At 32.4% G+C, this 12757-nt stretch overlaps 2 protein-coding genes and 1 long non-coding RNA gene across 3 annotated transcripts; 2 read left to right on the top strand and 1 right to left on the bottom strand.

Moving 5' to 3' along the window:
* Positions 1–4159: 4159 nt before the first annotated feature.
* On the top strand, positions 4160–6081 carry LOC141692981 (uncharacterized). The gene is made up of 2 exons (XM_074497960.1): positions 4160–4319; positions 4479–6081. The coding sequence occupies exons 1-2, from the start codon at positions 4247–4249 to the stop codon at positions 5351–5353; spliced, it is 948 nt and encodes a 315-aa protein (XP_074354061.1). The 5' UTR covers positions 4160–4246; the 3' UTR covers positions 5354–6081.
* LOC141691894 (putative glucan endo-1,3-beta-glucosidase BG1) lies at positions 5624–5935 on the top strand. The gene has a single exon (XM_074496645.1). It carries the CDS (start codon positions 5624–5626, stop codon positions 5933–5935), a length of 312 nt encoding a protein of 103 aa, XP_074352746.1.
* Positions 6082–7668: 1587 nt separating the features above from the next.
* Positions 7669–9578, bottom strand: LOC141689732 (uncharacterized). The gene is made up of 3 exons (XR_012562491.1): positions 9165–9578; positions 8009–8069; positions 7669–7760 (listed from the first exon to the last, which is right to left on the bottom strand). It is a non-coding gene; the product is annotated as an uncharacterized LOC141689732 (long non-coding RNA).
* Between the last annotated feature and the right edge of the window lie 3179 nt (positions 9579–12757).

Here is a 12757-nt window from a genome sequence, read left to right as displayed (position 1 = left end):
AAGATTACTCATGCTGTGCACAATGACTACGTCGTTTCAAAGGATCTCCGTGGCATTTATTTTGAAGAATTTTACAAAATCAAAAGAAGAAAACAAACTTCATTCAATCATCTAACCGAAAATGTACAGAGTGAAGTTGCATATATAGATGAAACTTCATCTCCACTAACGTATTATTAAAATTACATTTCTGTCCTTCCACAACTATCGCATTGACCGATTGAGTTAAACTTAATTCACATTCTTGACTTTCTACTTTAAGATAATTCAGGGAGGAGTATGGAGGTATAGAATTATTCGAAACAAAGTAGAGATGTCAATTGAAATTTTGAAATATATGCAAGATATTGTGGGATTTGTTCTACTACTAAACTTGAGTTGAGCTCCTTACCTGTTCAGCATGAGTGCTGATGGATCTTGGGATGTTGAACATTGAAAGACATTAAAAAATGTAATTCGAGAAGTTGCTGTTAAATTGTTTATAAAATTGAGAATAATATAATGACACTATTTCTCTCATATCACAAGTGAGAAATGCAAATTTCTTATTACTAGACAAGGCAGGGAAATTTTAATGATGAGCAGCACCAAATTGGTTAGTTTAGAGCCGTGTTATAACAATCATCCGATTAACCGATTAATCGGAGTTTGGATGGGTACTGTTTCGATTATCGTTAATCAAGTCAAAGTACGGTTTTTTTCTTTAAAATCGGTCAAAAGTCGGGTAATTTGGTAAAAATCGGTTGAATCGGGTCAAAAATCGGTCAAACTGGTCAAAATTTAAAAATAATAAAAAATATTTTTTTAAAGAAAAATTATAGTTTTTTGAAAATAATAATTAATATTTAACATTTAATAATTAATAATAATAATAATAATATATTAATATATTGACTCTTTTACATACAGAAACAATTGTATATTATTATATCCCTAAATTCTATACACAAATCCCTATTTGAATTACTCTCAAATCTCAACACTCAACTCGCTTGCCCAATCGATTTACAATATTAAGGTATTCTATATTTATTCAATGATTACATCTTTCATATTTGTATTATTTTGTCATACCCTCATTCGATTTATTTTAAATCTTAAAATTTGAACTAGTAAGTAGTAATTTTCAAACTATTAAAATCTTGAATAAATGATATGTAATTTTATTTTCATAAATCTTATGAAAGGACATTTAAATAGAATTATTTATTATTATCTATTAAATAAATTGATTCCGATTAATCAATCCGACTAATCACCGATTATCCGGTTAATCACTGAAAGGTTCATCCACCGAACAATTCCGATTTCCGCTTTTTAGAATAGTGGTTTACAGAGATACCAAATATCAACGGATTACAACTCTATTATTGATCATCACTATATATATATATATATATATATATATATATATGTATACGGATTTCAGTCCAATGTCAATAGAATAGTGCAGTAGAATATAACGATTAGAAGAGACTCTACTATATATATACTTGATTTAAAGGTTAATGCAATGATCAACAAATTTCATAAGAAATTGACTACAGAAATAGAGATACTAATATCAAATCTTCACAAATCGAATAATAATATGTGATCAGATCAATTAATAAAGTGAAAAACACTTCAAGCAACTCAGATTTTATAAGAAATCAAGAAAGAATCGAAGAATAATTAATCAATTAAGCAACGATAAGAAATGTGATAAAAATTAACGTGTACATCTCTCCGTATCAACTCATCAAACAAGAAAAAAAAATCACAGCGATTATAGATGGTTGATACAATTGAATGCGAAAATATCAAGCAGTATAAATTTGTTATATATATATAGACAGTGTATTGAGACTACAAAAATGAATATTTCTCTGCAACTATCACTACCGTAACTATCCAGCACGAGCAAGAGGAATAAATTATTCATTTCTACTAAGTTAAATCTATTAAGGTGTTTTGTTCAACTTATCATCAAGTTCATAACATATTCCTAACAAAGTCCCATCATAATTTAAGTTTGTATATTTTTCAACAAAATTTCTTGTCATCATTGTTCACACATTATGCATGCAATCCAAGGAGACTTAGTGGGCTAAGACACATTATAATGAAGACAAGCACACATTTGTAAAATTCTGATAAATCTTCATTGCCCATTATTATCTATACAACATAATATTCAACGCCTAAACTCCCATTTATATTGTCACAAACCTAATTTTTTTAAATTGAAAATAAACATGTACTAGGATGATTGTGGGCATAATATAATTAAGGATAACGAAACAATTACAAATACAAATTTCTAAAAACGTTCGTATCTTACATGGCAGCGATACCATTTGAGACTAATATAATAACGTTGATATTTCTATGATTATCATATCTTAATTGAGAAATGCAAATTTCTTGTCAGTTGACGAGACTCGAAATTGAATATATTTATTTCACATGAAAATGAAACTGACAAATTTGTCCAAAGATTAGTTACACAGATTGCATATTGTCAAATCAAAATTTCACCATCTATTAAGTATTTCACCTCTTCGGGAAATTGGCATAAATTGAGATTGTAATATAAATTTTCTTCATGAAAATCCTGAAAAAATATACAAATTACAGATTGAAATGATAAGTCTACTTAAATAAAACTTTAAGCAACTCAGAGTCCATAAGAATTCAAGAAAGAATTCAAGAACAAATTGATCAATAGAACATGGGTAGGAAATATAGAGATTAATATGTATATCTGTTCAAATCAACTCATCAGACTGTTGTTAGTTGATAATCTAAACTGGGTTTGTTTTATTTAGTTGACAGCGTGTCGACATCAGCAATAAAGAATTAGTCATGGAGTTTATCTATATTTTTAGGAGGTGTTTGAATAAGTTGAAGTCATGGAGATCATGGAGGGAGAGTAATTCCTTGTTTCTAGGTGTAGGTTTCTTTTAAACGTTGTATTCTCTTTATTCTAATTTATCAGAACGTAATTCTAAGTTTACTAAGTTATCTTTCTAGTTTGAGTGTCTCTAAACTAGTATACAGATTAAGTGTGCATGTGTATATCGATCACTTGCAGGTTTGATCTCTACATAAACAAGAAACAAAATGTGTTGGTGTAAAAATTTCGCCACAAATGGCCAGATATATAATTAATTTCAATTATGTTAGAGATCTTATAGACTATAGTAGACCCACAAATGTCTTTATTTTTCCGGTTATGAATTGGGTGCTTACCACACATTTTCTTTTACTAATGGTTAATTTAATGAATAACTAGTTTGTAGAATTCATTTTTAAATTTCATAAGAAATTGACTACAAAAATAGAAATACTGACTTCAAATCTTCACAAATCAAATGATAATATGTGATCAGATCAATTAATAATGTGAAAAACACTTCAAGCAACTCAGATTTTATAAGAAATCAAGAAAGAATCGAAGAACAGATTGATCTATTAAGCAACGATAAGAAATGTAATAAAAATTAAGTGTACATCTCTCCGTATCAACTCATCAAACAAGAAAAAAAAATCACAGCGATTATAGATGGTTGATACAATTGGATGCGAAAATATCAATCAGTAACAATATAGATCATTGTAATTGTTGTTATATAAGTATTTCTTGGAGGCTCGTTCTACTTGCCCTAGTAAGTTAGTTATTGTATTTGTTATATATTCAGGTATGCTCTTTTTTTCATGCTTCATGTAAAAATTCAATGCAGATTATAGCAATTGTATTTTTGTTTTTTAGAAATAAAGAAAAAAAAAAGGATGTATATCTTCAGGAAGAAGGGAAAAAGCATGCTTATCTTCACATTGTTAACCTATGCTTCTCTCAGACTGGGCGGGAGTTTTCCAGTTCGCCACATATTTTCTAATTTTAGGAAAAATCCAAGTGAAGCTCCAAGTAACATGAGATAGACTTTTGGTACGTACGGCGCATAAGTGATTATCATGATTCATAAACATCACTTTCTCTAACAGAAAATGATTACTGCTAAACTAAGCTAGCCACGTATTACTTAATTATTTATCATACACGCCCACGCCCTGCATGTAAGCCATCTGTCCATCTTTGCTTACCAAGCAGCTGGTTCGTCCGTAAAACTGGCCAGGTACATTTTCCTCAGCACTATAAATAGGAGCCAATGTTGCATGCAGATTTCCCATAGAAGAAAGTAGCATTTCTTTAATATATATATCAAACATCCTCTTGGTTCCAGTGTTTAGGTTTCAAAACAAAATGAGGTCCAGGATCCCTGTTTTATTGTTTCTGCTTTCCTTGCTCTGCGCAGGTTTCCTGCAGATTACTTCAGGTAAATTATATCACTGTTTATAACATCGTTGCTTTTATGCACACATGCTTATTTATATATTATACTAACTTATTAGTACACCTTACTCAAAAAATTTTACAGCCTAATTTTCATGTACACTAGCATTTACAATTGATTAATGTATATTCAATACTGCAGGTTCGCGTCTACTGAATGAGCAACAAGTAGATAACCAGCAACCATGTGGACAACAAGGTGCAGGCCAACAGGCTTGTAACCAGCAGCAACCATGTGGACAACAAGGTGCAGGCCAACAGGCTTGTAACCAGCAGCCTGGAGTCCAGCAAGGCCAGCAGCAGCCTGGAGTCCAAGGCCAGCAGCCTCAGCAACCAGGAAATCAACAAGGCCAGCAGTCTCAGCAACCAGGAAACCAACAAGGACAGCAACCAGGAAACCAACAAGGACAACAACAACCCGGAAACCAACAAGGACAACAACAACCAGGAAACCAACAAGGACAGCAACAACCTGGAAACCAACAAGGACAACAACAACCAGGAAACCAACAAGGACAGCAAGGCCAACCAGGAAACCAGCAAGGACAACCTCAACAACCAGGAAACCAACAAGGCCAGCAAGCGCAACCAGTAGGTATCTGTCATGGAACATTTGCTGACAATCAACCATCATCCCAAGATGCTATCTCTCTTGTCCAATCTACTGGGATACGAAGATTGAGACTTTATGGCCCCGACCAGAATGCTTTGCAGTCCCTTAGAAACACCGGAATTGAAGTTGTGCTTGGTGTCCCCAACGACCAACTTCAGTCAGTTGCCTCTTCCCAAAATAACGCTAATCAGTGGGTCCAGACTAATGTCCAAAACTATCAAGACGTTAACTTCAGGTTTATTGTTGTTGGAAATGGAATTACTCCCGCCCACGACCAAACTTCCCAGTTTGCACAGTTTGTCCTTCCGGCCATGCAAAACATTCAGAATGCAATTTCTGCTTGCGGACTACAAAACAAAATGAGAGTCACCACTGCCATTGATCAGTCCGAGATTCTTAGCTAATCTTATCCACCATCACAGGGTCAATTCAGGCCTGAAGTCAGACAATTTATCGACCCCATTATCCAATTCTTGGTAAACAACAACAATGTACCTTTGCTAGTGAACCTTCACCCTTATTTTAGCTATGTGCACAACAAGGCAGATATTCCTCAAGAGTTGGAATCTTCTGGTAAAGGTGGACAGCATCCACGACTTGAATATGCTACTTTCCAGAGGTCAGATGCAATTGTACAAGATGGACAACTTGGCTACACAAATGTTTTTGACGCCATGGTAGACAGTGTACACTCTGCATTAGAGAAGGCTGGTGGATCATCTTTGGACGTGGTCGTGTCTGAAGTTGGATGGCCAACTGCTGGTGGTGATGCAGCTTCTGTTGAAAATGCGTCCACTCACAACAACAAGCTGATTAACCATGTGCTCAACAACGGAACTCCAAAAAGGCCTCAGAAACGTATTGAGACTTATATTTTCAATTTGTTTGATGAGAACAAGAGAGACAGTGAAGAGTTCGAGAGGCACTGGGGAGTCTTCTGGAACAACAAGCAAGCCAAGTACCAGATCAATTTTCAATCTCAGTAATTTTGTTGTGTTTACGTAGATGTTTAATTATGTCTAATAAGATTCGGACATGCATATATGAGTATATGTCCTCCAAATAAAGAATGTCAGTGATCACTTGCTGCTAATAAAATGCTATGTTTTGTAGCAAAATTTTGTGATTTTAATTCATCTTAATAAAGATAATAAATAAGAAACATGGTTGATCCCTTTTCTTTCTGTGTAAAACAAACTTGTCGTTCTGTTTTACTTTACCAAATGAAAGCACAAATCTGACTGAAAATTAGATCCAGGAGTGTAAAAATTGAATAGTTTCAATTAGTTCAAGAATTAATTTGATTGTACCTAGGAAAGTTTTAATATTGTGAATCAGTGTTTTGTATAAAATATTAAAATTTATAGTAAAAACTAGGGGTGTATTCATTTGAGATTTTAATGAATTGTTAATATTCAGCAGATTCACTACAACAAATATACACTAATTGGCTCAATTACGATGATTTTAGTAAAAAAACCTTTGTAAATAGCTTTATTTGTTGTAGTGATTGTAGGGAGTATCGTTTAGAAGTTACCTTAAATCAAGAATACAAGATTAAAATACCAAAAGACTTGTTCGAGGCCCTCACACTAGGGGTGTATTAATTTGAGATTTTAATGAATTGTTAATATTCAGCAGATTCACTACAACAAATTTACGGTAATTGGCTCAATTACGATGATTTCAGTAAAAAAAACCTTCGTATATAGCTTTATTTGTTGTAGTGATTGTAGGGAGTATTGTTTAGAAGTTACCTTAAATCAAGAATACAAGATTAAAATATCAAAAGACTTGTTCGAGGCACGTGAGCACCACGCTATCCCTAAAACATATTAGCCCCTTCCGTGTGTGCTTGAAGGTGATGCGGCTTCGGTCTCCCAGGATACAACGAACAAAGGTAGTATTCAGCACTACAAGACCCGCACTACAAGAAAAATGTCTATAGACATCGGTTTTTGGCCGATGTCTATGTTGTTTGGCAACCGATGTTGATGTCGGTGATGTCTATTCTAGACATCGGCCATAACCCGATGTCTTTACTTGCTTAGACATCGTTTCTGGCAAAAAAACTGATGTCCATGAATTGTTTTTTTACAAAAAATGTTAGAAATAAATAATTTAGTAAATAAATTACACCTATTACAATAAATTAAAGATATAATGAGCTATGTTTTTTTCCACATAGACATCGAATATTTTCATTTTGGTGGTGTAAAATCAGTTATTAAACATCGATTTATTTAGTAAAAGGTGATGTCTATATTGGCACTTAGACATCAGCTTTATCCCAAACAAAGTGATGTCTATGTTCCTTTTAGACTTGAAAATGTCAGTCTTTGACATCAGTTTTTTAGGAAAAATCGATGTATATCAACCATTTTGACATCGGTTTTTCTTCACTAAAAATGATTTACAATTGCCTTTGAGATATCAGTATTTATATATTAAAAGTGATGTACAATTATTTTTTTGACATCAGTATTTATTCATTAAAAGTGATGTACAATTATTTTTTTGACATCAGTATTTATTCATTGAAGGTAATTAAATAATGAACTAACTAAACACTTATATTCAACAACATAAATATCAAGTATCTAGTTTTATTACAGAATCGTTCAAAACCAAACTATTGTTATATGCTTGCCTAGCCATCCCTAATAACATAAATATCGAGAATATAGTGTCTTAGCTAAGCCATCCCTGCTAACAGCTGCACTAAGAGGATCAAGACTTCATTTTATAACTTCTTTAGGAGTGATCATTACTCGTTTACACAACGCATCTTCTAGTCCTGCAGCTTCGCACCTAAAATATTTCAATCAATACTGGACCAATTATGGTTGCACTAATTTAAAACAAAGCATTTGCACTAATAGATTGCAAAATAACATCTTATGGTTTAACTGTTGAATTGAGTGAGCATTGCATCTGCAACAACAAATTAATAATTAATAATTCTATCAAGGTGAAGAATTTGAAAGCACAAGTGCTCCGAAACAGTGTGCAAACAATTGAACAAGTTAAACTGTTAAAGAAGGGAATCAAATGTAAACCTGTCCAGGATGCATGCCGCTTAGAGCTTCATCAGTAGCACAATACTCGAGAAGCCATAATCTAAAGCCAGTTCACAGAAAAGGTGGGAAAACACAATGCAGTCAACAATGGAAGAAAACTTAAGCTTATTACAATGCTTTGTGTCTAACAATGTAGTCAATTCACTTTTGTATCAACCCAAATTAAGTTCATATTGTGAGGTGTTATCACAATGCCAACATCGATTGTTACCTTCAGAAATATTAAAATAACAATTCATTCTCAACTAGAAAACTCATAGCAGCCAAATTGTTGTAACACAAGTCATTCTAAATTTAATCTTTACCAGCGTGACTATACAACCGTAACTAAAAATTGTCATCATATCTGTTCAAAATCAGCAAGTTCGCAACCCTTGTGCGTGATCTAAAATCATATATACTATAAATTTATATATACATAATTTACATTATGTATACATATATTGGTATAGATATTATAATATGAAAGTTTGTGCCATGTCTGAATTATGTAAACAACAGCTATTTATAGTACATATAACATAGATAAAAAAACTTGAACCAGAAAAACAAGGAGGGGGTGAGCAAACCTGATGGACATTGCTTGGTTCACTGCATATGATGTGTCATAAGCATCATTAGGAGGATCAGGAAGAGCACCAGTATGGATGTATAACTGAATAAATCACATGCTAAGGATACCATAACAGCCAAATTGGTGGACATGTAAATAAATATAGTTGACACATCTATAAAACACAACTTCATGTTCCAACTTTCTTTTTTAATTAGTTACACTGCATACTCGTGCACCCTATAACGACAATTTCCATGATATATTTCTATTGTAATTATAAAGAGTTTTCTCCAAAATTGAAGATCAATAACGGATGTTAATTAGCTACAAGTTAAATTATATTACAGATCAGCTAAATGTTATTAAGAAATAAACTTTCAATATACGTATAGATATATATACCTTTCAAGATTGTAATTTGCTATGCTAAAAACTCAAACTTCCATGTACATTATTTCACCAGTTATTAGCTACAATAGCAAAACACAATACTTAACTCTATTACACTATAACAAGAACTATTGCAATGAACATTGAGAGTTGAGCATGTACAGTTTAAATTAAAATTTGAGAGTTTACCTGTTCAACAAAGTTTGTAGATGTTTAAAATTGACAGCATCAGTTGAAATTGGATGCTGGTATATTACTTCTGATCCTTTGTCAATAGTCAATCTCGATTCATTTGGTTACCAAATCTTTTGATTGTACAGTTAAGAATTGGTCAGAGAATTTTGCTATAAGCAGCTGAGTTTATAGCCCATAACATCGCCAATGCAATCTGTGCTTGTAAAATACCCCAGGGCCCAATTATCAAGAACTTCACTTTCTGATGCATGGCAACTTGGAAACCTGCTATCATTGTCGATATATATCTTTTTAGTCGAGTGGATACCAAGACTTCTAATACCCACACCATGACTAAAACCAAATTTCTGCACGCTCCTCCAACTTATCTCCTATAAATAATGCGTTCTCACACACTCCAAAGGACTTGTGTGATGCATTACTTTCTTTCAGCAGGTGCAAGAGATGAACTTCCTATTTAAACAAAGCAGGAGGCTTGTTAGCAGCAGTTACAGTGAAATTGGTTTATTGAACAAGAGAAACTCAACAATATAGTAATTGGTCAAATAACTATATGACTTTATTAGATCCAATGTCATAAAAAAAACTAATTTAAGCTCTGAAATGTTCAAGAACTTTATTTCACTTATTAAGACCGAAAGAACAATCGTTGTACATTGTACAAAAAAGATCAGTTTAAAGCACACATTTCTACATCCAAAGTAATACTCATTGTTCTCGATCCCAAAAGAAATACTGATTATTTATACTTTAAAGCCATTAGGCTTAATTACTCGTGTAGTCGTGTAAAACTTGCATTGTTGAGGACAACTTTAGTATTACCTTGATCAACATTAATTGTTTCATAGTCAATGCCATTTGATACACTCGCATTGTACTGATAAGGTCCCTTGCCATTAATCAGGACACCATCTGGCATTCCCAGGTCCTTGCCCGAGTCAAGGGATGACCTCAGAGCCTATCTTGAAAAAAAAATATTTAACACAATACAACTAATACGAAAATGATATACCCATAAAACATATAAATCAATAGCAATAACTAACTGAATGGCTTTTGGTATACCAGTCACCGATGAGAATCACTATATCCCCGTCAGACATATTAAATGGCAGCGGTATAACTTTCCGATTAGTAATGATGAAAGAACCAAAACCACCTCATGCCCTCTGAAAGTTGAGCGACGGAAAGTAAAAGAAGCTACCAATCTGATCCTTGACCTGAAACTCATACGTCCAGTTCCACCCTGGTCGAATGGGACAGTTAGTGCCAAGAACCCCATCTTGCCAAGAAATACGACGCATTTGAACTCCAGGCCTAGAACACCAAAACAGAATACTTGCACCCTCAAATGACATTCTTGAAACGAAAAACTTAAATCATTTCTAGAGTAAAAAACATAACCTACCAAGTTACAAGCACATTCTCATTCAATTTGTTTCTCACATTCACAATGACATTTTCATTAGTGGTCACATTGAAAGTTGGACCCGAAAACTTTCCATTAACTGCTATAACCTGCACCAAAAACAATACATAATATATTAGTATAACCTAAAAATGGCAATTCACGACAATGCAGTTTACATGCTTTGTGTCTAACAATAATACGATGAAGAGTAAATTCAATTGTAGCAGTCCACAGATAGAAGTGACAGAGTTCTATATCTTTGGGCATAATTAAAGAATCTTTTAGACGGATCTATGCGATAACCAAAAAGTTACATAGTCACAAACACAACGTAACATAAAAATTAAATTATATAACATACAAACATAAAAGCATAAACCAATGAGTAACACAACCCAACTTTCAATCAAACTTTAAACAAATGAATACCTAGATATTAAATCCACAACCGTATGTAAAAAAGGTCCTGTATATAACATAAAATTGAAAAGAATTAATAACTCCAAAATATATTGAATTAAATGAAAGCACCATACACAGGGAAAATAAGTAAATTAGGGTTTCAATTTGGAAAAACCCCAATTTAACAAGTTAGGGTTTTGATTTAAAGAAACCCCAATTTACAAATTTTGTTATCATGTAGAGATGACCATTTCGATTTAAGAATAGAGATGAGATAAGCTTACAAAGCTTAACAACAGAGCTTTAGTTGAGTTGAGATGATGAACACATAGAGATGGTGAGGGGAGGTGAGATGGTGAGAAGAGGTGAGATGAGTGGAATTGAGATGGTGAGGTGAGTTGTCGAGGTGAGAGTGAGCGGGGGGAGATGAGTGTTTAATCGAGAGAAAATAATGGGGGAACCAAAATATTGGCTAATGAGCGGGGTGAATTTTTGGGATAAGGGGGGAAATTTTGACTAAGGGGGAAAATATCAAGGTGGGCGTGAATTGAATTTTTTTTTAGGTAACTTTAGACATCAGTTTTAAAATAACTGATGTCTTCGAATGGCAATGACATCATAAAAACACGGGATGATGTTATAAAATCTTTTAACATCAGTGGCAAACGTAACCGATGTCTAATGTGTGATGTCTATTGACATTTTTCTTGTAGTGCCGTCTTCTAGGAGCCGAACAAAAACCACTTTCTATCTCACAGAAACAAGAACCTATAATTCTAAGAGGAATGCAAGAAAGATTATGCTTGAATGTATTTTTTGTGTGTACCAAACCAATGAGGCAAGGCCTCTTTTTATACGGGAAATGAATTTGTAACTTACAAAGTATTCAATTTTGTAACATCAAAATTAATAATCAAATTAAAATCATGACATTAATATAAGAGTTACAAAAAATCAAAATACATAAGTTACAAATCAAATAAAATAAATGCAAATAAATTCTTATTCAAATATTTTCCAACAGTGATTTTATGAATTTTTTAAATTTATGAATTGTTTAAATTTCACATAGATTTGGATGTTGATTTTTAATTCTACGTAGACTTTGGTGTATTTTGATGAAATGATTTTGGTGGATTGAAAACCTTTTTCACTTATATATTATTATTTACTAGTTTAAATCCCGTGGAATGCACGAGTACCGTTAAAATTTAAATAAATTTAAAATTTTATTTATCCAAATTATATATTAGTTTTAATATATTTATATAAACATATAATAATTATAAATTTATAATAAAAATATTAAAAGAATTAGGAATGACCTGTAATCGTAGTCAGTACAAGGTTTTTAGTCGTTATTTAGATGGATAAGGAGACTAAGTAATATAGTAATTTAGTAGTTTATCATGTATATAATACTATTGATTTATTTTTTTAATAATTCAAATAGGGAAATTAACCTTTGACCCAAAATATACCCCATTCGGGTTATTATATTATAGTATAGAAGTATAGATTTTCTAATAAAAAATGTTATGATTTGTAAATCAATCAAAATCTTTATTCCAAGTAAAATCACCCATGACTGTTGCAAATCTATTAAAATTTGGATTGAATAGTTACAGATTTTATAAGATTTTTTTTTAAAATCTCAATTGAATACTCACAGATATTATTTGAAATCTGATTTGAATATGTTCAGATTATAAAAATTATTTAAAATCTTTATTGAATACCTGTGATTTTGAAAAATAATAATCTCAAATGAATA

The sequence above is a fragment of the Apium graveolens genome, chromosome 10, assembly GCF_009905375.1.
Source record: "Apium graveolens cultivar Ventura chromosome 10, ASM990537v1, whole genome shotgun sequence".
NCBI lineage: Eukaryota > Viridiplantae > Streptophyta > Magnoliopsida > Apiales > Apiaceae > Apium > Apium graveolens.
Note: the sequence above shows the minus strand (reverse complement) of the source record. Positions and strands in the feature narration are given on the sequence as shown.